Source organism: Pelobates fuscus, chromosome 9, assembly GCF_036172605.1.
Source record: "Pelobates fuscus isolate aPelFus1 chromosome 9, aPelFus1.pri, whole genome shotgun sequence".
NCBI classification, from domain to species: Eukaryota; Metazoa; Chordata; class Amphibia; order Anura; family Pelobatidae; genus Pelobates; species Pelobates fuscus.
Window position 1 is genome coordinate 26,109,690 of NC_086325.1, and position 25,150 is coordinate 26,134,839.

The 25,150-nt window shown below is 41.1% G+C and overlaps 3 protein-coding genes and 1 long non-coding RNA gene across 6 annotated transcripts in view; 2 read left to right on the forward strand and 2 right to left on the reverse strand.

Moving 5' to 3' along the window:
* The window catches only part of LOC134572575 (uncharacterized), a 398,726-nt gene that overhangs the window by 359,105 nt on the left and 14,471 nt on the right, over window positions 1-25,150 (forward strand). The window lies entirely within an intron of this gene.
* On the reverse strand, window positions 1,523-16,305 carry MGAT1 (alpha-1,3-mannosyl-glycoprotein 2-beta-N-acetylglucosaminyltransferase). 3 transcript variants are annotated; one of them, XM_063431616.1, is made up of 4 exons: window positions 16,201-16,305; window positions 13,975-14,067; window positions 6,374-7,422; window positions 1,523-2,631 (listed from the first exon to the last, which is right to left on the reverse strand). In XM_063431616.1, exons 3-4 carry the CDS (start codon window positions 6,965-6,967, stop codon window positions 1,879-1,881), a joined length of 1,347 nt encoding a protein of 448 aa, XP_063287686.1. In that variant the 5' UTR covers window positions 6,968-7,422; window positions 13,975-14,067; window positions 16,201-16,305; the 3' UTR covers window positions 1,523-1,878. The 3 variants fall into 3 exon arrangements, with proteins under 3 accessions (XP_063287686.1, XP_063287687.1, XP_063287689.1); XM_063431617.1 differs by having other exon boundaries at window positions 16,194-16,298; XM_063431619.1 differs by lacking the exons at window positions 13,975-14,067; window positions 16,201-16,305 and adding an exon at window positions 8,428-8,694.
* Window positions 16,601-18,264, forward strand: NDUFAF7 (NADH:ubiquinone oxidoreductase complex assembly factor 7). Its single transcript, XM_063433303.1, has one exon. It carries the CDS (start codon window positions 16,831-16,833, stop codon window positions 18,145-18,147), a length of 1,317 nt encoding a protein of 438 aa, XP_063289373.1. The 5' UTR covers window positions 16,601-16,830; the 3' UTR covers window positions 18,148-18,264.
* On the reverse strand, window positions 21,984-25,004 carry MPG (N-methylpurine DNA glycosylase). Its single transcript, XM_063431621.1, has 2 exons — window positions 24,926-25,004; window positions 21,984-22,836 (listed from the first exon to the last, which is right to left on the reverse strand). The coding sequence occupies exon 2, from the start codon at window positions 22,777-22,779 to the stop codon at window positions 22,006-22,008; it is 774 nt and encodes a 257-aa protein (XP_063287691.1). The 5' UTR covers window positions 22,780-22,836; window positions 24,926-25,004; the 3' UTR covers window positions 21,984-22,005.

Genomic DNA, 25,150 nt, shown 5'->3' on the forward strand with positions numbered 1-25,150 from the left:
GATGGGAGGTGGGAGGGAGAGGGGACCTGCAGCGCCAGGAAAACGATTTGTTTTCCTAGCACTGGAGAGTCCCTTTAAGTGTTCAAGGGGTGAGCAATCAAAGGATTAAAAGTGTTCCTCTCGTCTTGTTTTTTCCTGAACGAGAAACTGTATCTGTGATTTTCATCTAAAGGAAGCAGAGTAGTTCTCATAATTTCCTGCTGAGCTAGTGATTTCCACAGAGTTTGTGTAGACAAATCACTATTGACTCTGCACTGAGCACTGGTCAGTCCCATGATCTGACACGTGTTAGCACCTCAGATATGCTGTACATCCAATGAAACAGCTGCTATAGATTACCTGATCGGTGCCTAACCTTTTAATGCTCCAAAATCAACATTCTCCAGTCTGTTCAGCAGAGAAGCAGGAAACTGCTGGGAGAGGGGGGATACTTAGGAAGGAATCTAACTGAACCGCACCCTTGCAAACGGCAGAGTTGGGCTTTTGTTAAAAAGCATTAAGTGGAAGTTGGCATGAAATTAGAAACAAGTTGTTAACAGTGTCTTTAAAAGAGGCTGGTGTCTACACAAACTTTAGTGCTAATCTAGCAGTAAAAGAAAAACCAAAAATAAAAAACTAAGTTATCATAGTATTACTAAAAGTGTCGAGATGCTGAACAAACAGAAACAAAACAAATTCTGCATTCTGTCGGGCAGGGTTTGAAACTGCTACTTGGCAAGTATGCAGAAATCGGGTGCTATCAGTGTGAAATCAATTAACTAAGTCCAGCAAGGATCTCAAAATGAATCATAGTGATTAGATCATTTTTAGGTCCCGTCATTTGGGTGAATGGAGGGACCCAAATATGCACGGTTATTCAGTAAAATGAGAACTGTCAGGAACTCCAAGTGAATTTCAAATTGCAGACGACAAAAGCTGTACTGAACAAAACGCTGACTATATACAAGACGGTTAATTTGGCCTTAAATTTTACAAAAAAGTAACTTTGAATTTGTGACAGTATACATTTTAGCAAAAAAAACTGTCAAATCTACAACTGTGAGGGTGATCTGGCAACCCTGCCACCTTTAACATAGAACAAGGTGGCTGTAACCCACTACAGACTTATGCTCCACAAACAAAATGATTATGCTACACAATTGAGTAAAACATACAAATACTGCAGATATAAATTGTGTATACATTTTGTCTTGTTAAGACGTTTCCTTGTGTTTTATGATAATGTTTGCCTCGATGAATATATTTAATATCCCTATCCGTACTAAACATCTCCTGTTGAATAATAAAAGTATTGAGAGTGGATACCAAAAGGAATAAAAGAGATTTACCAAATCTTAATACAGATCACCCAATGGTCTTGTTTTGATGAGTACCCGATACTTTAACAATATAGATATATATAACTAGATTGTTATTTTGACCCATATAACATTAGCACCTTAGTATTTCTGCTTTATCTTTATTTAAAATATGAATTCATAAACACATCTCTTTTACTTTAAAATGAGGTCACCAGAGAAAGCTGAATCACTGTGGCTATAAAGGTCACTTTATTGAGGCGATATCATAGAAAGGAGAGGATTCTTAAGATACCAAGCCCATAGCATATAGATCCCACAAATGCCTGAGCTTGCTTCTTCATGAGTGAGCAACACAGCTATGGACCACACTGCTTGCATCTCACTAAGAGATTTCAATCCTTTTTGTTTATTAACAATTCAAGAGTTCCTTTCCTATGTCAAAATCCTTCCACTCAATTTTCAAGAGTTTATGCGAAAATCTGATGCGCTTTATCCTATATGTATTATCTACCTTTTACTCCTCTCCCTTCTCATACACCATTCTTCTTCCATTCTCCTGAACAAGATTCAGATCACTTTAAGTCCATGATGGGTCATATCCCGCCCAGTCTTTAGGTGGAGCAAGAAAAACTCTTCTTCCTCTGTGAGTGAAAGACACCACCCCCATGTAAGCTGCTCGAGCCACCCCAGATTTCAGGTCATCCATAACACCGAATGACCGGGCCATGGCCTTGAAAGTGTCTCTATTTGTGTATTCAACCCTCACCGTCCTGCCCCCAGACAATTTCCCTTGTAGCACCTCCTCTGCTCGAGCTTTTGGTGCCCCATAAACTTGCCCCAGGAAAAACTGGTCATATGTCTCTTTCAGAAGATATGAGAGATCCATTTTTGTGAAGTCTACTGGATCTTGGTTCAACTTGATAAACTTCAGATGCTGGTCAAAGAACTGCCCCTGGCTGACACCTTTTCTCCCAAATGTCCTAGTACGGGGCAACTCTGGCCTTATACAAGCCCTACCTAGTCTCTGTTCAGGCCGCCTGGCCCAATCATCCCAGAAGGCTGCTGGCCACTTTGGCTCTAGCTCCTCCCACAACTCTCGCAGTAGCAACCAGCCGAGACCTGGAAAAAAGTCAGAACGGTGAAGCATGGCACTGCTCCCAGCCTCCACCAGGGCTTCTTTGCCATTATCATTCCAGGCAGACACACACCACAGGGTGGGATCCTTGAGGAGAATGCTAGAGGAAGCCTGAAAATATTGATAAAAGTCCGGGGCTACCTCCAGATCGTCTTCCACCACAATGGCTGCCTTATAGGCCATGGTCCTGAAGATCTGAGGATTATGAAATAAGAAGCAGAAATTAGTATTGGTTACAGAGTTTGGCTTAACATATTTCTCTAATTACCATGAAATATTTTTATTTCCCGCAAAGCCCATATTGGAACTTTTGTACATGACATCCACAGGTAATTCATGACTTTCATCATGGACTGAAATGTCAGCAATTCACACACAAGTCATATCAAACTTTAACCCCTTAAGGACCAAACTTCTGGAATAAAAGGGAATCATGACATGTCACACGTCATGTGTCCTTAAGGGATTAATATAACGTTCTGAAGAGCACACATAAGTTGTTCAAGCACACTATTGTATACGTCATAGATAAACTATTGCTAATACGCTAGTAACTAGGGGCCAAGTTAGCATAAAACAGTAATTCTGTGACTTTGTTAAAAGCCAACAAGGGCAAATGCAAGAACAAAACATAGGGAAGCGCAGTGAAAAAAATATTACTAGAATAGCTTGGAGACCTGCCCTGGAGTAATCATGAAACAGCTCTCTGAAAAGTTCTCCAAAAAGGTCAAGTTCCATGATGCTCAGACATCTTAAAAAGGTGTCTCTTGCTGCACAAAGAGATCAACATACGGATATACAAATGTTCGTTGTCTAAGCTTGCATTCCATGCAAAATGCCAGCATTACTTCCTTTTATGCAAGGGTGACAGATTTAAATGTTCCAACAAGACAAACCATTAACTGAAGGCTCTGAATGTATTATTTCTTCATTGTTACTGTGGCCCTGTGCCACCATTAGCCTGGAACTCATGCTAAATATGCTCTATAATTCCCATCATGCATCACCCGACTGGCACTGAGCCCTATCATCTTAATAGGTTGCTTGTCATACGGGCAAGCAGCACGTATGGCAAAGGATGAAGATTCGCAAAACATATGAAGAGTTGTAGCTGGCATGCCATAGGTTGCCTTTGGTTGGCCCTGAACCCTCTTGCAAGGTGGAATGGTAGATGAAGCTTGTACAAAGGCTTGGTACAATATACTGTGTGGTTTCTATTTAGAAATATATTTTCAATAAAGGTATCGCACACCTTTTTTCGACAAAGGTTGAGACAGGGCACTTGATACGTTGAAAGATCTGAAATTTCATCTGTCACAAAAGAGTCATAGAAAGGTTTCTCTCTCTCTCTCTCTCTCTCTCTCTCTCTCCAAGAGATAGAGAGAAAACAAACAAACCACTCAGTTATTCGTATGTGGGAAAACAGACTTCCATTTGCATGTGTTTGTGGATTTTTATTTTACTCAAAAAGATAAGTGGGCTAGTAAAACTGTCCTGCAGAGATGTGTGTTCATGTTATATGTATACAGTCACATTGTTTCTGTATATATGCAGCCATTTGAATTAGATAAAATATAAATAAGTCCAGAGGATGCAAATGGAGTAATTGGGGGAAAGGATTGAAAACTGAATTGCATGTCATGATTTTGATCTTGCAATGGTCATTTGGCCAATCAGTGACTGGCACCTCAGCTCAACTGCAATTGCACTAAAGTTCAGCCACCCACACTTCTCTTTCTGGGTGTACTGTTTTGCCATAACATTTTTGTAGGTATTATAGCTAGATTAAACAAAATGTTCTCAAGCTTATAAAACCACAAAACCGCAATAGGAGTTCCCTTTACAACTATCCTCAGAAATAGCAGCTACAGTTTACTGGGAGATGTTGCTCAATGTTTCGTTATGTTTGGCAGCTAAACCTGGACACTTTCCACGCATAACTGCCTACACGTTTAGAGGCACAGACACTTTATATTCACACAGGACAGTTAAAAAATCCTTGGAGTACAGATTTATTTACATTTTCCGACACACTTCGCTGACACTTGGTAGAAGTAGTAGAGGCTACAGAGATCTGAGGTTTCAATATGTTATCAGGAACTCTGTACAGAGAGCAGGAAGTGTGAGCTTCGGTCTGCCTGCACATATTCTATTTAACAATTCACATGCAGATTTACAAGGAAGGAGGACACAGATGCTCTGTGGGTAGAGGCCCAAAGTTGTCACAGATGACTGGAGAGCGAAGGGAGGATCCAAAGATGCTCTACTAATTCTGATGCTAGAAGTGATAGTGTTAACTATTGCAGTACTCTTTTTAAAGAGTCGTTTGCTTTAATCAAATTTTTATGTTTTGTTTTCGAATAGTTTTTCATCTCATTGATAGAAGAGATATTGGTTTTGTTATTATGGATTTATAATTATAAACCGTTATCTGTTCTCATATAATGTTACATCTGCCTACAATAATTACAATTATTTATAAAGCACCCACATATTCCGCAGCACTGTACGATAGGAAACAAGGCAAACATTTAAAAAGGGACAATATGGGCACCCAGACCAGTTCAGCTCATTGAAGTGGTCTAGGTGCAGTGTCCTTGTCCTCTAGAAACTACAATAATTACCTTGAGGGGTTAACTCCACCTCTAGTGACTGGCTAACAGACAGTCACCAGAGGGACTTCAGGGTGGTTAGGCGACCAAAAGTCGCCTAACTGATGCTGTACATCCTCACTCTGTGCAGGAGGACATCAGGCATCTGCTAAATCCCCATAGGAAAGAATTGATACAATGCTTTTCTATGGGGAAGCCTAATGCAAGCGCAGAGGAGCTTGACCCAGAGCTGAGGGACATCGGAGCTGGATTCAGGTAAGTGACCAAATGGGTTTTAACCCCTATAGTGAACTACAGTGCCAGGAAAACAGCTTTGTTTCCCTGGCACTATAGTTTTCCTTTAAAAGTAGTAGGAAAATGTGTAGTTTAAAGAGGAAGAGGTGTGGCCTTGAAAGGAAGGGGTGAGGCAAATTGAGATTAGGGGGGTGCCCAGATTTAGTCATGCCTATGGCAGCGCAAAAACAAAATACACCACTGTACAAGTAAAATCTGTAAAATCCCCATAGGAAAGCATTGCAGCAGTGCTTTCCTATGGGGAGGGGAAAAAATGTGCTTGTTGTGCATGCACATTTGCCCCCCCCTTCGGGTGACATCAGAGGAGGCGGAGCACTAACCCAGTGCCGGAATTGTGGGAGTACTGTAAAGTTTTTATTTAACCCTTACAGTTCCGGAGGGGAGGAAAGGCTTTGTATTACTTAAACTGTAGATCTCCTTTAATTCTAATGAAACACGTATGACATACAGGAAAACTAGGTGGAGAGGGCCCTGCCTAAACAAGGTTAGTGAATTCAACTCATGGAAAGCACCCCTCATCTGGAAATGGCTGGAAATTACCCATGTGCACGCACACACTCACTCTCTCTAAAAGGATAATAGTAGGAAAATGTAGGTTAATAGTCGAGCTTAATTATTATTTCCACGTTGACGTGGCTTTAAATTAGTAATTTCCACGTGTGTAAAGTAACCCTATAATCACCGTGTGTGTGAGTGATTGCATTAAATATACCATGACCAATGATCAGATTTCTGACATTTCTATAAAATGTGTACAAATTACAAAATACCCGGGGGTTTTCTGGCATAGACCAAGGTCGTTCTACAGCAATTGTAGTGCTACCCATTTGCCACCCCAGGTAGAAGTCATTTCAATTTCTCTAGTAATAATGTACAAACACCACACTGCAGGTCACATAAAACAAAAATAATATTTTTGTAAACTATATAGTTGCATCTCTTGTCCAGATGAACAAACTCTAAACACGTGCAAGAAAACAAAATGACATAGTACACGCTTGGCTAGTATTCATATCTTTCAATTTACTTACCTGATTAAGGGCCCAACGGTAATGGCGGGAGATTTTATAATATCCCTGGAACTTCCTGTGTTCTGATGGCACAGACAACTCGGAGAGGTCGGGTTGTTTTATGTGCTTCACTGCATCTCCATATGAGTCTATAACCCTTCCTGTCTCTTCGTGGCCACAGTCCTGGCTTACTATAATGGGAAACATATCCACTGAAGGGCGGTATTTTAGGAGGGAGTCTAGGCACCTCCTTACTGATGGGCGATCACATGCTATCACAAGGATTGGAATGACAACTGGCAGAGGATCAGACCCAACTGGGGATGGGGAAGGGAATGAGACATTAGCTAGTTTGTGGGGCACAGCGATGCCATGTACAACCTGTGGAGGAGGCTGACGGATGTTTAGGAGGCCACTGTAGTGACGGATTTGCTGAAGTAGCCCTTTCTGTTTCTCTAGCTCAGTTTCTGCGTCTTCAGTCAGACGAATTAAGTGTGCAGTTAGGTCTGAAGGATCAGGGCCACGTGGGCGGCTCATGAGGTAGAGGAGAAGGATGGCATTCCATGAGATAAAGAGGGCTGCCCCCCAGGCCGCCACGCTAGCCTTGCGCGGCATTCCCCTGGGGGGTCCCAATCTCTATTTGGCAAAAGATTTAAAAAAAACAGGTAGGATCTTAGCTGGACTTGCCTTGTAAATTCCAAGACAAGTGATCAAAAAATATATCAGTTCTAATTCAGTTTAGTGCAATTTTGCAAGCTGAATTCGGATCAGATCAAAGTGGGACTAAATCCACTTCAAATTCATCCTGGACATAAACAGGCAATTTTTAAATAAGATCATAAAAAAAAAAAAAAAAAGGCAACTTTAATTTGGCCTTGGTTTTAGTAAGAAAGAGCCCCTGGTTAGAAAAAGTCCATATTGCAACAGGTTCAGATTAGTTCAGGCTCATGCTTAACACCACAGTTCACTCATTTACTATGATGTTATGATCTTGGATCACTGTGGGGGTAAAAGTCCACTTTCAGATGAATCCACCTCCTTCTCACAGGGCAACGCACACACCAATCCACCTATAGAGAGAAAGTCAATAGTCAGACAAATCTTTAAAACCAAATGCAGCCGGATTCTAAAGACATTAAACAAATGTAGCATGGAATTCCCCCCAGTTCTTGTGATATAATTACAGGGAATTCAAAGTGAATTTAAAATGTAAGGTCAAAATAGTTGATCGAGAAACATTCTCCCAGTCAGCTATGCTTTCTGTTTGGCTACTTTGGCCTTCATTTTAAAAGTTCTCACTTTAGTGAATAACACTGTAAGAAACAGGTTAGAATACAGGTAAATGAGTCCTACTGATAACAACATTGTGCCTTTCAAAAGATTCCAAAAACCATTCCATTATATTAGTTTTAACCAACCCTGCTGAATGGCTATTCCATTGATGTATCTCTTTTAGTTAAAAATAAATGAATACATCCAGGATTCACTAGGCAGAAGAAAGGGTTATTAGCCATGCCAATATTTATCTTAATAATCATCCACTGGGTTAAAACATTTTTTTCTAACAGAGTTCAAATTCCACCTGGTCTTACAACTTAATCTAAACTAATAACTCCAGTTCTCTCAAAGACCTTTATGCGATTTGCCTTCTGCATGCTGTTTTTTGTTTTGCCTATTCATTAGCTACAAATCATTCACCTCCACCAGCTCCAGACACGCTTTGATCTCCCCCATCCTCATTTTTTTTTTTATTAGTTCCCCCCATGCTTTCCTGTGCTGTCACATGCTGTGCCCTCTCTCCGGCCTCAGTCTCACCCCTAGCAGATTACAGTCTGTCGCTATTAATTCGAGATTAGCAATTGAAACACTGCTAACAAGCGAGATTAAACAGAGGAATGATCTACACGGTGGGCGAAGAGGAGCTAGAAAGGTCTAGTAAGAAGAGAGGGAGAGAGGTAACAAGTGTTGCTAAACAGGAGGGGGGAGAAAGGTGAGAGAGATCGCAAAACAAAAAGGCAGGGGGGGCGCAAAGAGAAGAATTAAACAAAAAGGATGCAGTAATAATGCAATCTGACCTGCTGGTTTGGGATGATGTTGGAGTTCAGACTGTAAAACTTAGCCAAAGTATTGCCCTGAGCCTCACTCTCCAATAAATCGGGATCTTACTTTAAATCCCAAGCAGTCTCACAAGGTAACTGTTTTAAAAAGTCTCTCTGTGTCCAAGTCACTGTTTTCTTGTCTATACTGCCTGTTCTCTCGGTTCTACTCAGGAAGTCAGCTGAAAGAGTATTGGGTTTCAAGAGAATTAGTGAGACATAAAGTAGCGACCAGCCCAGGGGAGGGACCACTCATTCACCATTCACAAAGAGACACGCACAGACTGCTGGCAATGCGAGACTGTCGGCATGATCTGGGACTGATCATCACTTCTATTAAATAAAGTTAGGGCTAGAAGGATGACGATGCCCACAATAATGAATTGGGGGAATTTTAATTGTATCCCTGATTGCACTGACAGTCTATGTATGTCATCTCGACAGAGACAACTTGTAAGTGTATGAGGAACACATCAAATATGGAACTAAAAAGGAATGTTTAATTTTACAGAAGGTATAGCTACAGGCAAAGTTTTAACGATCACTTCTATGTGGTTTTATGAGCTGCTCTGGCATTTTCGAAAAAGCATTTTTAGACAAATTTATGACAATGTACTGCAGGTCAAAACAAACATGAATTCAAGTTTTACTGCTGTGGAGCCATTTGATCACTCATACAGACTGCACATCAGAGTGACAGCTTGATGATGACATCAAAGAATACCTGATATACTGGTCAGTGGTGATTGGAGAGTATCAAAGAATACCTGATATACTGGTCAGTGGTGATTGGAGAGTATCAAAGAATACCTGATATACTGGTCAGTGGTGATTGGAGAGTATCAAAGAATACCTGATATACTGGTCAGTGGTGATTGGAGAGTATCAAAGAATACCTGATATACTGGTCAGTGGTGATTGGAGAGTATCAAAGAATACCTGATATACTGGTCAGTGGTGATTGGAGAGTATGCAAAGGGACATGAAATATTTGGAAGCTTAACCCTATATATGTGGGATTAACATAGATGCAATATTTCATTAAACCTAAGGCAAGCAATGTAAGATAACAGGTCTCAGGCATTATGGAAGCCTGTGAGGTATGAACATCTATAGTCTATGTAGGAGTCTGAATGCCAGAATTGCAAAATAAAATAAACCTTTTATTATTATTGGTATAAATATAGCGCCAACTAATTCCGGAGCGCTTTATAATATTTCTTGTAATTATTGATCTGCCTGTTAAAAGGACACTATACGCACCCAGTAGGGATCAACAGATATTGATTTTTTTTTTAGCCGATACTGAAAATCTGAACTTTCAGGCCGATAACTTACCGATATTCTGTACATTTACCATCTTGAAAAAGTAAACTATTTCTAAAGTTAAATGCACAAAATATACATGCCACATGTAGTGGATGCAGTGTGTTTAGACAGGGGAGCGGTGTGTGTTTGTGTAGTGGATGCAGTGTGTATTTGTGTAGTGTGTATAGTGAATGAAGTGTGTGTATATAACAAATGCAGAGTGTGTGTGTTTGTGTAGTGTGTGTATAGTGAATGCAGTGCGTGTGTGTGTGTGTGTATATAGTGAATGCAGTGTGTTTGTGTAGGTTGTGTATATAATTAATGCAGTGTGTGTATTTCTGTAGGTATGTAATTTGGGGGGGAGAAGGGGCATTTTTTATTTACATTTTTTTTTAAATATTAAAATTTATTTTTAGTTCCTCCTCTCCTTGCTTCTTGCTTGGCCAGGGAGGGGGGATATGGCATTCCCTGGTGGTCTAGTGGCATGGACTGTGCAGTGGGGGCCCAGCAAGCGCTTACTTACCTTCCCAGCAGCTCCCTTCAGCTCCCGTGTCTTACGCTCTGACGGCCGCGTGACCTGCGAGATTTAGACAGGGGAGCTGAAGGGAAGGTAAGTAAGAGCTTGCTGCGGGCCCACCCAGTACCGCCGGGCTTGTAATGGGCCCGGCGGTTCTGGTATGTATTATCGGCAATATCGGTATTTCTATAGGCCGATACCAATATTGCCGAAAATACCGAATATCGGCTGATATCGGCCAGACCGATAATCGGACGATCCCTAGCACCCAGACCACTTCATCTCAGTGAAGTGGTACCTGTCACACTTCGTCCTGCAATGTAAACATTGCAGTTTTTCAGAAACTGCAATATTTACATTGCAGTTCCAAGACAAGCTCTAGTGGCTGTCTACCAGACAGCCACTAGAGGTGCTTCCGGGATTATTTTACTGTACTTTAGATTTCCTGATGTTGCACATCCTCACACTTTGCAAGAGGAGTCAATGCTTTCGAATGGGGAGGGCCTAATGCCCTCACTGTGCTCAACGCGTATATGCATTAGCCCACTCGTCAAGGAACATCGGCGCTGGTATCGGGTTAATTCTTACATGGGTACTTTTTAACCCTTGCAGCACTGGGGGGATTTGTATTTGTATTCCTAGCACTATAGTATCCCTTTAAGAACAATGATGAAAGCATTTCCTAATGCACTTGTGGTTAAAATAAAGGGCAGGAAATATTTAGTTTAATATGTTTTATTTTTGTGGAGCTTATTGGCTGGTGCGATGTATGACTAGAAAGTATGATGGGAGATGTACTTATGAATCCATACCCATTAAGGTACAGCAAGGTTTCCCTTCATTTATTCCTATATATTCACCACCATAGAGCGCTACACCGATATTTCTTCCTCTTCCACTATTTACTGATAGAAAGATAAGCACGGTGGCATAGCAGCTCGCATTAATTTGTTTGGTATAACCTAGAGTTAAAACTATACATATAAGCGCTTGTACTTTCCATTCTAATGATGGGAGATGTAGTCCACAACATCTGAAGTGCCAAAGGTTGCCTATCCCTGCTGTACAAGTTATGAAGGGTGGGGCACAGAGGTTCCCATTTTATGTCACAAAGTAATTTGTGGTGTGGTCATGTGACTGAAAATCACTGTAGCAACAATAAATGTATTCCTTGTTGTGGCCAAGACAACCTAGCCAATATTGATAATGGTTAGCAACGCCCAAAGTTTTAAACTGTAATGAATAGTTAAAATAATACACGGTCACAGGACTTGTGAGAAGTAAAGTTAATTCAGAACACACCTTTATATAAAAAAAATAATAATAAAAAAAATAATAATAAAAATAAATCATGGTTATCTAACGTTCATTAGCTTTGCCTGCCAGAAATAACGTGTGCATTAATAGATTCAAGGGACATTAGGATTTTACACTAGTAGATAGACTTTACATATGTGTAGGACAATATCCTCTTGAAGCATTATTAGTTCAGTTACGTTTACCTTCTTAACTTGTGTTAAACATTCCGCATGTCGAGACGTCATAGAGGAGGCAAGGCCTCCTCCGCAATGGTCCAATACAATGCTCCTCACAGAGGAGCAGGAGCTGATGTGTAAGTGTGGCCTTGAACGCATCCAAGCTTCCCCAAAGGAAAGCAATGCATTAAATGCTTTCCTATAGGCTTCGTATGACAGTGATGGACTTATTGAGCTATCTATGACACTAAAACATTATCTGATCTAAACGGTAGGGTAGGGTGACCTAATGGTCAAAATGTCCTTGGATCCTAACAAAGTTGATAGACACTCTAAAGAGCTGTGAGAGTCTTTGATAGTTTTAGAAATGCTGGTTTCCTAGTCTGGGGAAATAATAGTCACTTAAAAGCTTTAATAAAGAATAAAATATTTTCATGTACTTGTATGTTATATCCATTTGTATTAGCGTACAAGTTTATATACAATTGAGTGCGAGAGAGACAGTCAGTTTATGTATACGTATATATTTATATTTGTGTGTAAGTTAGATATACCATTTAGAATTGTAAAATACATAAGTTAACAGCATGCAATCCCAGTACAGAGTAATTGTGGTGGGGTGAAAGGGTGGAACCAAAACAAACTGGTTCTCTGGTATTTTGAGCTAATTCCCCCAGAGGCTAACAGGTAAACATTAGTTTGGAATCCATGGAGATGGCGTAGAAGAGCATGTTTGATTGTGAGCGGTCATGCTTATAACTGAAATAAACCAACTGGTATCTTATAATTACTCACGGTTATGAACTGTACACACTAAAATTGGAAATTAAGGTTTACCTTTGCTACTTTTTCCCATACAGCTTTCGTTTATTTTGTTTTTGGCAACCTGACTAGTATACAGAAGATCATACTCTGAGGATTGAGTCTGAAGGCTGCTGAAAGGCTAGAAAGAAGGATTCTGGGCTTGTTTAAGGTAAACTGTAAGTTCAGGGCTGTGTTGGCCTAGAGACAGAAACATATACTGGGCTTGTAAACAAAATGAGCTAGAATCAGGCCACAACCACAACAGGATTTCTACAGTTAATTTTATTTTCCACACCTCTTGTTCACGTATTTGTTAAATATAGGGACAAGTAAACACAATATTAAAAATCCTGAAAATTCTGTTTCACTTCAAATTATGGTCAATATAGACAAGGTATGAAATATAATCACATCAGGAATTTTCCCACAAAAACAACCCTGAAATATAAAGGCAAATAAGGGAGTGATCTTTAACCCCTTCAGGACCAAACTTCTGGAATAAAAGGGAATCATGACATGTCACACGTCATGTGTCCTTAAGGGGTTAATTGAATAGGTGTGAGTTTTTGTCACTTCTCTCCTTAAAATGATGTAAAGCATTTACAGGTTCTGGTGTTCAACATGAGCAGATAAAAGAATAATCCTGGCCAAGGAAACCCATAAAACTCTATATATGCAGCTTTCTCATACTACCGTACAAAACGAGCAACAACACAGAATATTTTAGGTTCCCAACAGGCATTTCTGTAGGTTTCTTTAACCACTATCTGCAGTTATACAATATAGTATTTAATATCACTGAATGAATCAATGCGCAGACTTGGACCAGGTCAGGTTCTACATTAGAATAATTGCTTTAATTATTAGAATTGGAAAGCCTAGACAGAAAGGCATTGGCAATCACACTCACCCTAACTAGAAACCTCTTTCCTGGCTGATAAACCATACAGAATTCATTATGCTCATATTACATATAGCACTGTAATACATCTTGAGTGGTTATTAAAGGAATGCTCGAAACACCATAACCACTACAGTACCAGGAGTGTTTCAGAGCAAAGCAACTCTATTTTAAGTAGTCAATCCATTTTAGACTGGTCTACCTTCTCGCCTGGTTTCTCCAGGGTGCTGCTCCTGTTTAGGAACTTCCATTAGCAATCTAGTGGCTTTGATCATCACTGCAGGGCATAACTCAGACAGAGAGAGCTTCTGGTTCTCTATCTGAAGTAGTGGAGGCATGGAGTCCAACAGACACCAAATAAGCAGTCAAACTATTCTAAAATGGTTGACCACTACACTGGAGCACCATAGCACTCCTGGAACTATAACCACTTCAACATGCTGTAGTGGTTATGGCTTTGGCAGTCTTCCTTTAATACCATCTCATTATATGCATGCAAGACAATATAATTGTATACACACATTAAATATGATCTTCACACTTGCCCCTGTTCTTCGCTTTCTCGGCCAGTTGTATGACCTCATTTTGACTTCACACTGATGTCATTGTTGTACCTGTATAGAAAGAGTGACATGTTTTACATTGCACAGTTAACACCATCAGCCAAATGAATGACATTCTGTGCAGAGTAATATGCCCAGAATTGACATTACCCAGCACAGAATTTGTGATTGGGAATGACTAGTGGCAGGCAAATGAAGCTGCCAAAAGTGGAGTTACACCTTCAGCAGCAAATGGTTAAAAACTTTGTTTGTGCACCCTTTTTGATATCTACAGAATCCAAGCACCATGACCATTTCAAATCACTTAAGTGGTCATAGTGCTTGGAGTAATCCTTTTGGCTAAAGTTATTTTGCTGTTCAGAGTGTCCCTTTAATGAAGCATTTCCACCTAAATGTAAGAAAGCTGCACATTTATTTGTAGATCCTAAGTATTATAAAACTCTGTTGAGCAAACTATAATCTTTCCTTTCGATCAATGCATACAATTTTATATATACTGAACAGTCTGTGCCTCCTCTCTAATTTTACTGATCACTGCCAGGGTAATTCACTAAATAAATACAGACTTTTAGCAAGTTTGCGGCTTAAATAACCAAGATGTGAATACAGCTGAGATTTTTTCCACATTGGCTATTTCAGCATTTGCTATAATTTGAAGTTTGGTGAATAACGCTGTGTGACCCACACTTCTGAAATGCAATAAAACAGGTCAGCTAGAAAATGGAAGATTGTCACCTCATTTTAGCACAAACTAATATCAAACTAAATATAAGCTAATGGCTGTGCTAATTTTGTATTTTAATCTTTATATATGGTTTTATTTTCCTTTACATGCTTTGCTGGAAAAATCCAAGGCAAAGTATGTAAATGAGTTAAATACGCAGTGATGTACACATGCATGTGTGTGTATGGCACAGGTGGATAAAATGCTGAGAGTATAATGGGATGGCAAAGTCACTACAATGTGGAAAAGCAGAGGAGATAAGATTGGCTTACCTCCAACACATAATTGTAATTATTCTCCCTAGTAAACACTGCAATAGCATTTACAATTGGCAAAGAAGCAAGGAACGGTCAGTTAGCTTTAAGTGACTTCCTTCTTAAGGCCAATATCTATAATTCTAAAAACAGAGTGCAAGAGTACTTGGTTGTGTATGTCAGCAATGCTAAAATATAATAATTAAACCTATAGCATTCAAGTAAATTCCACATCACTATATACAGAATTGGGCACACCATTGTGTTTCCCTGAACAGAGATCAATATTTCATGTAGTTGAGGCCACATGAGAAATGCTGGCATGCAATATGTGTAACCGACGTGCCGCAGGATTGATTTAATTTCAACACACCACAGGTGGCAATTTTCATCCTTTGCCCCTCAACAGGTATAGGTGACATATGCCCAGATAAAGGGTCTGGCAACCCTACCATCATAAAATGCACAATTTATAAATTGTATTATGTCTGAATGACTGGTACTTCTTTACTACATTGTGTTTAACTGCTAGGATGAAGATATTTAAATACTCCAACTTGTTGTTTTAGGTGCAAGGCTCCCAAATAGAACACCAGCAGCAGCTTAATGCATGCCATTTACTGACACATATAATTAGAACACCCAGTGCAAGGGGCTGGTAAATGACAGCTTGCAGTGCTTTAATGGGCCTTGTGTATTCCAATAGGGAGCCATGGCTGGCTGAGCATCATAGGAGACATGGTTCACACCAGCAGCAGCTTAATGCATGCCATTTATTATTATTATATTATTTATATAGCGCCAACAAATTCTGTAGCGCTGTACAATGGTTTACTGACACATATAATCAGGAGACCCAGTGCAAGGGGCTGGTAAATGACAGCTTGCAGTGCTTTAATGGGCCTTGTGTATTCCAATAGGGAGCCATGGCTGGCTGAGCATCATAGGAGACATGACTCACACCTGCAGCAGGGCCACAGGTTAGCCATTGGAGCCACAGGTGGAGGTGTCACATGGGATACTGTGATGACATCACTAGACAACAACAACAAACAGAGGGATCTCTCTCGGGTGTGTTTATAATGAGGTGTCCAAACATGCAAAACCGGGGGTGATGACGTCATCGCAAAGCTTAGCCACAACACAGAGCACTCCAAGGCGAGCACATGATGTCATAGAGATGCCGTGACGTCACGCACCACATACCAGTCCCCGAGGTCACGTGCATGCCTCCCTTCTCTTCCAGGCTTCTCGTCCATTCCTCTCCTGCTTTTCTTCCTTCCTCCCTCCCTAGTTCCCGGTTTCGCTTCCGCCGGATACTGTGTACTGGACGCTGTCGCCATAGCAACCGAACAGTTTGGTTTCTCCACTTCGAGCATGGCGGGAGGTGAACACCGCACGTCACTGCGTTCCAGCTCGCCACCCGGCCTGCTCATTGGCGGCCCGGGAGAACCGTGGAACGCACTTTCTGTACCAGAGATCTGATTGGTCATTTATGGCTGCCGTGCCTGAGCATACTTTATCTTTATTGGTCGCATTGTGCACGTGACCGTATGTCCACCGCTGCGTTGCCTCTTACGTGGAAAGCACACTGAGCAAACGCTAATCTGATTGGCTGGCTTTGGAACGCAAAGTTTTCTTCATCAAGTCTCCCCTGCAGGTGACATACCCTTGCAGAGCGGGTGACACGCGGTTTCCAGGGCAGCTCTGGCAGCAGTATTTTTGTCACCTCCCCTGCATCAGGTTCGTGTGGAATATGTGAGCCCACCTCCAGGAGAAGCCATTCACTCCCCAGTATTGTGAGATACCCACACAGTATCAGCACTAACTGCCATCATGAATAAACTGATTGCCAGGATCCACAGTCTGGGAAAAGGATTCAATGGTAAAACCCAGCTACCTGCTGCCTGGCATTGTGTTAGGTACCAGAGCAGCAACAATGGAAGCCATGCAGACAGCCCCTCACTCCTGAAACACTTCACCATGAAAATCAAAGCATCAGGACCTATCACTGTGGCAGAATACATGAGGCAAGTTTTAACAAACCCCATAAAGGGTTACTATATGCATCAAGACATGCTGGGAGAACATGGAGACTTTATCACTTCCCCTGAAATAAGTCAGATCTTTGGGGAGCTCTTGGGTATTTGGTGCCTTAGTGAGTGGTTATCTGCTGGAAGACCAAAGGCTTTCCAGTTAGTGGAACTTGGGCCTGGAAAAGGTACCCTGACTGGTGACATCCTACGAGTCTTTAAACAGTTTAATCATTTATTGAACACTACGGACATCTCGGTGCATCTTGTGGAAGTGAGTCCAAAATTAAGCCAAGTCCAGGCAGTAACATTAACTGGGAAGAATATTAAAATGGTGGACGAAGAAATATCTCCCACATACATGAAAGGAGTAACCACGTCAGGACTTCCTATATTCTGGTACCATAACGTAGAAGATGTACCACCAGCTTACACATTTTATATAGCGCATGAATTTTTTGACGCGTTACCAATACATAAATTACAGAAGACCAAGGAAGGATGGCGAGAAGTATTAATAGATATTGATCCAGAGATTCCTGACAAACTGAGATTTGTTCTTGGGTCAACGTCCCCTCTAGTGGCAAAAAACTTTGTACAGGATGACGAGAAAAGGGATCATGTTGAGGTGTGTCCTAGTGCTGCGGTTATCACTCAGAAACTTGCCCATCAAATTGACAGACATGGAGGGGCTGCTCTAATTGCGGATTATGGGCATTTTGGAGATAAAACAGACACTTTCAGGGGATTCCGTGACCACCAGCTTCACGATGTGTTACTGGACCCAGGAATGGCAGATCTGACTGCAGATGTTGACTTTAATTTCTTGAAAAGAATGATTGGAAACATAGCGGCCACGTTAGGGCCTGTGACGCAGCGTGAATTTTTGAAAAACATGGGAATTGATATCCGTTTAAAAGTTCTTTTGGAACACGCCGAGGATGCAGATACTCAGCAACAACTTAAACTGTGCTATGATATGCTTATGAATCCAGATAAAATGGGAGAGCGATTCAAATTTTTCTCTCTCTTTCCCCATGCTAGATTGAAAGACAATGAGCGTGGTCCAAAACATAAATTACAACCTGTGGCAGGTTTTACAGAATTAATTTTTCAATAAATTTATGGGTTTCATATCAACTTCCATTTAATATATTTTTTGTACTAAAAGTTACTATTAGAAGTTTGGTGTTTTTAAAGGTTGCCAGCAAAACCTAAAGGACATTTCCAACAGATTATTTTTTTTTTATCTATCATACTGTATTGAAAAATGAGATATGCAAGATGTAAACACAATATAAATGTTTCACACCAACCACCATGACCACTTCTGCTTTTAGAACAGAGTTTTTGTGCGCATGTTTGGAATTGAGGTAGGTTTTCAGCTATTTTTACAGGGTTTTTTTAAATAAAACTGATGGCGATCAAGTGACAAATGCCCAATAGGGCATTATAAAGTTACAAATCCAACACTAAAAACAGTTGGAGTAGCCCTAAAAATGGACCTGCTTTTTTGGGGGAGTTACACATTCACATATCTGACAGTGTTTCAAATGTCCAAAAAGGATTGCTTATTTTTGCAGGGTATGATTGTGGGTTCAGGTTTGTTAAAACATTTACTGGGGATTCCATGAACTACGTAATTAAAAGTATTCAGAACACTTTCAGTAATGCAAAGGAATATTGATGTTTATTTATCAATCTTGAACTCTAAAATGAAAAAATACATTGTAATGTATGGTGATGTTATAAAGTTGTGATACATTTATACACTGTTTAAATGTGTTCTATAATGCACTTACAAGCAGCACATTACTGGCAGTTGAACTGAAGTGGTGTTCTTTAATATTCTTTTACATACAGCATTTTACATCGAGTTATATTGCCACGATAATCTTGCACATAATTAATTACAGTGAATCAGTTGTGTGCTTTGTATATGAGAGTATGTGATATCACTTGAGTTATGTTATACACTTGATACTTCACATATAACAATTATTCCTATGGTGCTCTGAGTCAGACTGTATGTTACTGTGAGTGTTCTTAAAGGGACACTATAGTCACCTGAACAACTACAGCTTAATGTATTTGTTCATGTGAGATCTATAGCTCCCTGCAGGCAATCTAATGTAAACACTGTATTTTCAGAGAAAATACAGTGTTTACATTGATTGATAGGAATACCTCCAGTGGCCGTCACTCAGACGGCCACCAGAGGGACTTCCTATCATGCAGGGCCCTAAAAAGGCCCTGTACACATCAGACGTATTAAAATACGTCTGACGTGTGCAGGAGAGAGAAGGCACTGTGTGCGCGCCTTCTCTCTCTAGCCTGTCAGCAGAGGAGGGGGGCGGGCAAAGACCGCAAGCTGAGCTGTCAGCTCGCGGACGCGCGCGGTAGTGCGCTCAGGACTTCAGAGGGCGGTATGAATGCCGCCCTCTGAAGTATGTGCGGTGAAGCCGCGCATGCGCACAAGGGAGCAATGACGCTTCCAAATGGAAGCGTCTGATTGCTCGCGCCCGCCTATTTCGTCATTTTGACGAAATAGGGGGGCGCGGCTTCATGAGGCTTCTGGCGCTGGAACCAGGTGAGTAATTACGGCTGCCTGGAGAGTCCCTTTAATGTGCAGCTCTGTGACAGCGGTAAGCAAAAGGGCTACTCTGCTATTGTAGATTATTTGGACTGCAACTTCCTTTTTGCAATGACAACTATCTGTCGGAACTTGGTGGTCCCTGAAACTGTAGCACCAAGGTTTGACAGCCTTTGGCTGAGAATGATGTGAGTCATAGTTCATTACAGCTGGAGGTCTTCAATATGGTCTGTTTTCTTGGCACTGCAGAACCCTGCAGTGTCCCTCTCCCACCCCCCCATCCCATGTTGCTGAAGGGGTTAAAACCCCTTAAGTGACTTACCTGAAACCAGCACCGATGTCCCTCGGCGATTGGTCAAGCTCTGCCCACGCTCCTCCCCCGCCGACGTCAGGAGACCTAATGCACACGCATTAGACCTCCCCATAGGAAAGCATTAGGCTATGCTTTCCTATGGGCATTCCGGCAACGCTGGAGGTCCTAATGAATAGCGTGAGGACGTCCAACGTCGTGTTTTAAGAACCCGGAAGTCCCTCTAATGGCTGTCTGGTAGAGGAGGACTTAACCCTGCAAGGTAATTATTGCAGTTTATAAAAACTGCAATAATTACACTTGCAGGGTGATGGTAGTTGGCACCCAGACCACTCCAATGGGCAGAAGTGGTCTGGGTGCCTAGAGTGTCCCTTTAAAGGATTATTGGCAGTGTAGTCTGTTTTAAAGTGCACAAAGACAGGTTCCTAGACTGAGTTTTTATTTTACTTTACATTTCAGGGCACTGGATATGCAATATATTCCCAGACTTTACATATACAACAAATTGTCACTGCCCAGATAAAGAAGTAATAAGCTAAAATATTTATTTAGTTAATTTCAAAGTACTGACTTTGCAGTACAGCAAAGTGGGTTTCTGGAAGATGTAGTTCAGTTACCAGCTTTTTAACTTCTAAAAGCTGTTAAATGAACTCTGAAACATTTGCTGTGCTTCCTGATGACATGGCCTTTATTACTGGAGAAATATTGCAAACTGTAAGACAGAAAAGAAGCTGTGACATCACGTACAGCTACAGTAAGCAACAAGAAAGGTGTACTTAGACATGCAAGAGGTGGGAAGCAGTGAGGGGGCCAGCAAATATATATATATATATATTTATATAATATTCAGACCATAAATTACAAGAATCTAGTTGTGTTCAGCCTGCAGTGTCCCTCTAAATTATTGTTTTCCAAACCAGTCCAGGATTTAGGGATTACCCAGTTGTCCAAGATGTTTTTAGAAGGGAAAACACACAAAAACCTTGACTCAACTGGGTAATCCCTAAATCCTGGATTGGTAGGTGTGCCATGAGGACTGGTTTGGAAACCACTGCTCTAAATGTATATTTAAGATTTAGCAAGTGACACTGCAATCAGGTTAATTCCAGGCCCAGCAAGAGCATGCATTACATTGGAGGAGGAATAAAATTATTGTTGCTATTGCCTTTCCCTCTGTATGCTAATGGACAGGTTCAAACACCAGACATAAGAATCAATTAAAAAGAACCAAGAGGGAGGTACTCCTTTCCAGGTTAGGAGTTAATTCAGTAGTGTGGTTTTATATCAATTTTTTTTTCCATAAACACATTGTATATTGAGAATAAGTTAACATAACATTAAAATGTTTAGGAAGTGTTGCTTCTCCTTTAACTCTGGTATCTGAATAGCGGTTTCCAATTGACATCTATGCGAAAACTGCACATCAGTTACCAATAACTGTGCTAGGATTGCTTGGCTCTCCTCTAGTATAAGGAATCAAACTGTGTTAAAGTTTGACTTTGTAACTGTGGTCCGCAAGGCGCCACTTTCTATATCTACTGTAGGTTGGCTAAGGTCAATTTTGCTTCTATACACAGTGTGCCATTCGTTGGCTGGATCTTCCACTCTGCAGAAATCGAAGTGCGTCACCAGAAATAGAAGAAGCCTTTCGAACCCTGCCGGGACACAAGTAAGAGGAAAAACTATTACTAAAGGGTTTTCCCCATTACTGGTGAACAGAGCAAGGGTACTCCTGGCATTATAACACCTACAGTCTATAATGGTTATGATTCTTGGAGTAACCCTTTAAGGCCAAAATAGCAGTACCAGAAGCTTGGCGAACTTAGAGAATTGTTTTTTTGTTTCGCTATTTTAGCCTTAAAATTTGGGATTCACTTTAGTGGATAACCCCTTTATTCCTGTTGACTCGTATGGATGGAAAAAGCGTCAGTTTATTTTTGGTTTATGTGATGTGCAACTGTAGCTCTGTAGAGCCTCATACTAAAACAAAATCACACAGCAATGCCACGCTTTTGTTTTTTTTTTAATGTTACATAAAATAATTTTTATTAAGTATTTGAATAAGAATCTGTGCATCACGCTTCTGCAGTTTTGTCTCGAATACTGACATATATGTTTCCTCTGATATAAAACCGCAATGGTTTAGATGTCCATACTCCTGCGTTGCCAATGCCAACACGTTCACAAGACACAATATCTTTATCGGCGATTTTATTTTCTTCTTCTTCTAGCCATGCCATTGGGTCAGTAACAAGGTCCCTTCTATCAAAACTCTTATCTAAAACCATGGCTTGGCAGAGCTTTGATGGTCCATTGCACAGATCTTTGTTTTTCAGTGGTTTTGAGTTGCTTTTTCTCAGATTCCTTCGGAACGTTTGCATATGGTGTAGACCCTCTAATGGCTCAAGAGATCGTAGAAGGACTGCAGCTCCATCGCCCTGACTAGAGATATTCATACAGAAGTACATGCCATAAATTTGATATACATACATGGTTCCAGGCTTCATGAACATTGCCATATTTCTTTCAGTCTGTTTCCCCCCTCTTGAATGAGAAGCTTGGTCTTCACCTCCCAAGTAGGATTCAGTTTCTACAATTCTTCCTCGAAGTTCTGTTCCATCTGGCAGTTTTCTGACCAAAATTTGTCCCAATAGGTTTTTTGCGAGTGTGATACATGGTTGCTCATAAAAATCAGATTTGAGTCGACGCACTGATTTCTGGAAGTATTTACTCATCGATGAATACTGTTCCTCACTATAGGTTTCATCTTTTTCATTGCTTTTAGCAGGATGGGAATGAACATCATTCAACAGTTCCACACGTGGTCTTTTTGTAGGAATTTCTTCCATCTAAATTAATGATATTCTCTAAAATCCTATCAATATATGGCCACAGCCCACCACTTCCTATTTAAAATAAATAACATGGTCAAAATATAATGCTAGACAAATCTTGCGTTATTATAATGATCAGAACCATATGCAACTTGCAAAGCAAGATTCAGTTTGTTCTACATTTGTCACTGGTTTTGTAACATGTCTGCTCCCCATCTTCTCTTCCCCTAAAACAAAATCAGTAAAAAAAAACAAATACACATCTGGATATTACCACTTGCGTCTAGAGAATAACAAAAGCTCAAGTATTTCCCTTTTTGCAAAAATAAACAAACAAAAAAAATACTGCTGTGCAGGATGCCATACAAAAGGATTCTGGATGTTGCAGGTCAGCTAACTGTACAAACATACCCAAGAATCTAACTACAAGTTCCTGATACCCTTACCATTCTCATACAATGCAGACATCAATACCAGGATTGGTGAAAGCACTTACGGTTCAGCACAGCATGGTCCCCTCCCACCCCCCATCCCATGTTGCTGAAGGGGTGAAACCCCTTCAGTGACTTACCTGAGACCACTGTCGATGTCCCTCAGCAGTGGTTTAGGGTCCACCCACGCTCCTTCCCTGCCGACGTTAGCCAGCGGGGGAGACCGATTGCGCATGCGCAGCCGCCGGCGGGATGAGACCTAATGCGCATGCGAGAGTGTCCCTTTAACACACTGGTGTATAGATTGTGCCTGTGCAGTCTCACCGCTCATTTCTCTGCGGCTTAGGAGTTAAATCACTTTGATTATGCAGTCCTAGGCACATCTCCCCTGGCTAACACTCACACAGCCTGCATGGGAGAGAAAAAAGGGAAGTTTCATTTTCACAGCACAGCTCTTAAAGAGTGTAGTTAGACCAGGGGTAGTCAACCTTTTAGAGGTACTGTGCTAAAAAATATCTTGAAGTCCCTTGGTGTGCCAGTCTTTTTATATATATATATATATATATATATATATATATATATATATATATATATATATATATATATATATAATTGAGGTGTGTATGTTGAAATATTCTGCTTGTATAATTTATGGGTGCTGTAGTTGCTGTGTAAAGATGTATATGTGGGCAGTTATATTGTAAATGTTCATGAGTAGTTTGTGGATGACATATATTGTATGTTTAGTGGTGTGTGTGTGTATGTGTGGGTCGCTACTTTTGGTATTGCATGTGAGAGGCTGCTTGTGGGATTGTGTGCGTGTATGTGGATTGTGAGTGGTGGTGTTTGTTTAGACTCTGTGTGTGTTTGTATGTGGGCTGTTTAAATTATTTGTATGGAGGGGAGGCTTATTTCGCAGGTCTGTGTATATCTAGCAGTGTGAGTGGCTTCCATGGGGTCCAGTGAGGACCAGGCTGGCCAAGTACAGGTCAAGGGCAGGAGCTGCGACAGCTGTTGTGGGCTGCTCTACTCCAGGGTGGACACCAGTTCATAAGTGCTTGGAGGAAGCGATCTGAGATCACTTCCTCTAAGTGCTGCAGTGCATAAATGATAGATTAAGCATCACCACCTTTTTTGCACTAGCAGATATCTGAAGTTCCACTGGGACTACGGATAAGCCAGAGCCTGTTTGGTTCTAGCAATCTTGAGGGCCGTGCAAAGGCACCTAGAGTTCCATCCATGGCACACATGCCATAGGTTGCCTAGCCCTGAGTTAGACTATGCTATAGAGTCACAGCTATAGGAGGTATGGTTTAAGCTCCTAAAAAGCAGATGATTGCATACTTAGACTGCAGGGGCATGATCTATGCACCAAAACTACTTAATTAAAGCAACACTATAATGTCCCTTAACACTAAGCAGCAAACGGTTCAGTCTCTCAGAAGGCACTGCTTTCATTTACAAGGTACCAGAAGCGGCATCTAAGCTCCCAAATCACTGCATTGAGATAAAGTTAAACTATCCCTTTAATGACACAATCAAACATCTAGCTGAGCCTCCCAGGACACATGGCCAACCCCATACGGACAGCCAGAGGCATGCTATTAGAACAGCTGGGGGAGGCTAAACAGGCATCACTTTCTCTATACACTGTGCCTCCTAGGTACATCCATCATACCCCCAATGATGTAACATGTCTCCCTCTGCCCTGTCCCTGGTTTCTGATTTACCTTGGGCCCCGGGCGGTGACTCCGATGCTCTCCCCGCGGTCATTGATGGCACATCGCCGTCAAGTCTTATTGGCAGGCAGTTATCACCGTGAGACGCAAACAAAAGGCAAAGAACTCTGATTGGCTCCTCGTGGAACGCATCGCCGAACAAACTGCTATTTTATTGGAGGTATTCACAAACGTCAATATAAGCCTGAAGTTGATTGGTCGTAGGTGGAACGCGGA